This window comes from Sinocyclocheilus anshuiensis, unplaced genomic scaffold (genome assembly GCF_001515605.1).
Source record: "Sinocyclocheilus anshuiensis isolate Anshui unplaced genomic scaffold, SAMN03320099.WGS_v1.1 scaffold3376, whole genome shotgun sequence".
NCBI lineage: Eukaryota > Metazoa > Chordata > Actinopteri > Cypriniformes > Cyprinidae > Sinocyclocheilus > Sinocyclocheilus anshuiensis.
In genome coordinates this window covers 46,641-48,078 of record NW_015548381.1, presented here as the reverse complement: position 1 = coordinate 48,078, position 1,438 = coordinate 46,641, and the positions used below count along the sequence as shown (strand labels likewise).

Sequence of the window (1,438 nt, the reverse complement as noted above, 5' to 3'; positions counted from 1 at the left end):
AAGTCGCTTTGGATAAAAGTGTCTGCTAAATGACTAAATAAATAACAAATAAGTGTCATTATATTAAATTTTGAACTATGAAGAGTTGCTTTTTTAAAAAAAATACGAAAAAAGTTTAAATTTCTACAAATAAGACCCTGTGGTTTTGTTATTTTATCATAAAAACCTGTCTGCTTTTTAAGTTGCCTAACATCAACCAGTGAGATTAGATCTGGAGATTCAGGACATGCAATTTTTTTGTCTAACTGTGGGGTCCATAGGCATGCCACCTGAGACTCTGTGATTTCCATACACAAAATGATTTAAATTATTACTACTAATAAACACTTGTCATTTTTTATCTTCTTAAGGCTGTATTAAAGCATAAACTCCTGCAGCCAATCCTGCAAGTAGTGTTTCCAATCTTGAGTGCAGCGCCCCCTCCTGGAGAAGAGGACCCAGAGGATGAGGAAAACGACACTGAGGGCTTTGCTGTTCAGGTCAGTCCCTTTGCATGCTTTATTTCTTTCACTCATTCACCCTGTACCCATCTCACCCTCTCTCAAACTACCGTAATATATGATATGCATTCCCCTGTAGGTCATTGACACCATGGCTCTTCATATGCCACCTGAAAAACTCTTCAACCAGCTGGTTAGTAAACAAAAACACTTATTGGAAAACTTGGCCGTAGTAGGAAAAGTAGACTAAAACATTCCAGTGGCCAGTGACCCTATTAAAATGTCTGTTTTTATATCCTGCAGTTGCCTTTCACTCAGGCATGTTTATCAAGTGAGAACTCATATGAGCGTAAAGGAGGTCTCATGTGTATGGCTGTGCTCGCCGAAGGCTGTGCAGATCACATCCGCACCAAGTAAGTTTTACTCTACAATGCATAGATTTCTACCCATATTCATAACACACAATTTCCATATGCATGAAAAAAGTGCTGCTCAGTGCTTTAAATTTGTGTTTTTGTGTTAGGATGTTGTCATCCATGCTTCAAACAGTGTGTCGCAGTCTGTCGGACAAGAACCAGGTGGTCCGTAGTGCAGCGCTCTTTGCCCTCGGACAGTTTTCTGAACACCTCCAGGTCAGATTGAAATGTCAATACTGTAATATTTGATGGCTTTTATGATTATTCATTAGCTTGATTTGAGTTTAAAATGGGTTGATTTGTTTCTAATAGCCAGACGTCAGTAAATTCCATGCTGAGCTGATGCCGTTGTTGCATGGATACTTGTCTTCAGTGAATCAGACCAAAATCGGCCACATGACGAAGGCCTTCTACGCCTTGGAGAACTTCTTAGAGAACTTAGGTTAGCATGCAGACACTATTAATGTGTACCTTTTTATGATAAACCTAATGCTTTATCAATGTAATTGGCTATATTTATTTGATTTAATATTTATTTATAATAATAATTATAATAATAATAATACAATTATAAATGATTAT

General features: G+C 37.3%; 1 protein-coding gene across 1 annotated transcript in view; it reads left to right on the top strand.

Annotated features, from left to right (window-relative positions):
• Nucleotides 1–350: 350 nt before the first annotated feature.
• Nucleotides 351–1,438, top strand: part of LOC107656696 (importin-4-like) — a gene marked incomplete at its 5' end in the record, with an annotated part of 13,017 nt that continues 11,929 nt past the window's right edge. The window contains 5 exons of the mRNA XM_016444638.1: nucleotides 351–479; nucleotides 580–633; nucleotides 744–853; nucleotides 964–1,072; nucleotides 1,169–1,298. Coding sequence (XP_016300124.1) covers nucleotides 351–479; nucleotides 580–633; nucleotides 744–853; nucleotides 964–1,072; nucleotides 1,169–1,298 — 532 coding nt within the window. The remainder of the gene's footprint in view (nucleotides 480–579; nucleotides 634–743; nucleotides 854–963; nucleotides 1,073–1,168; nucleotides 1,299–1,438) is intronic.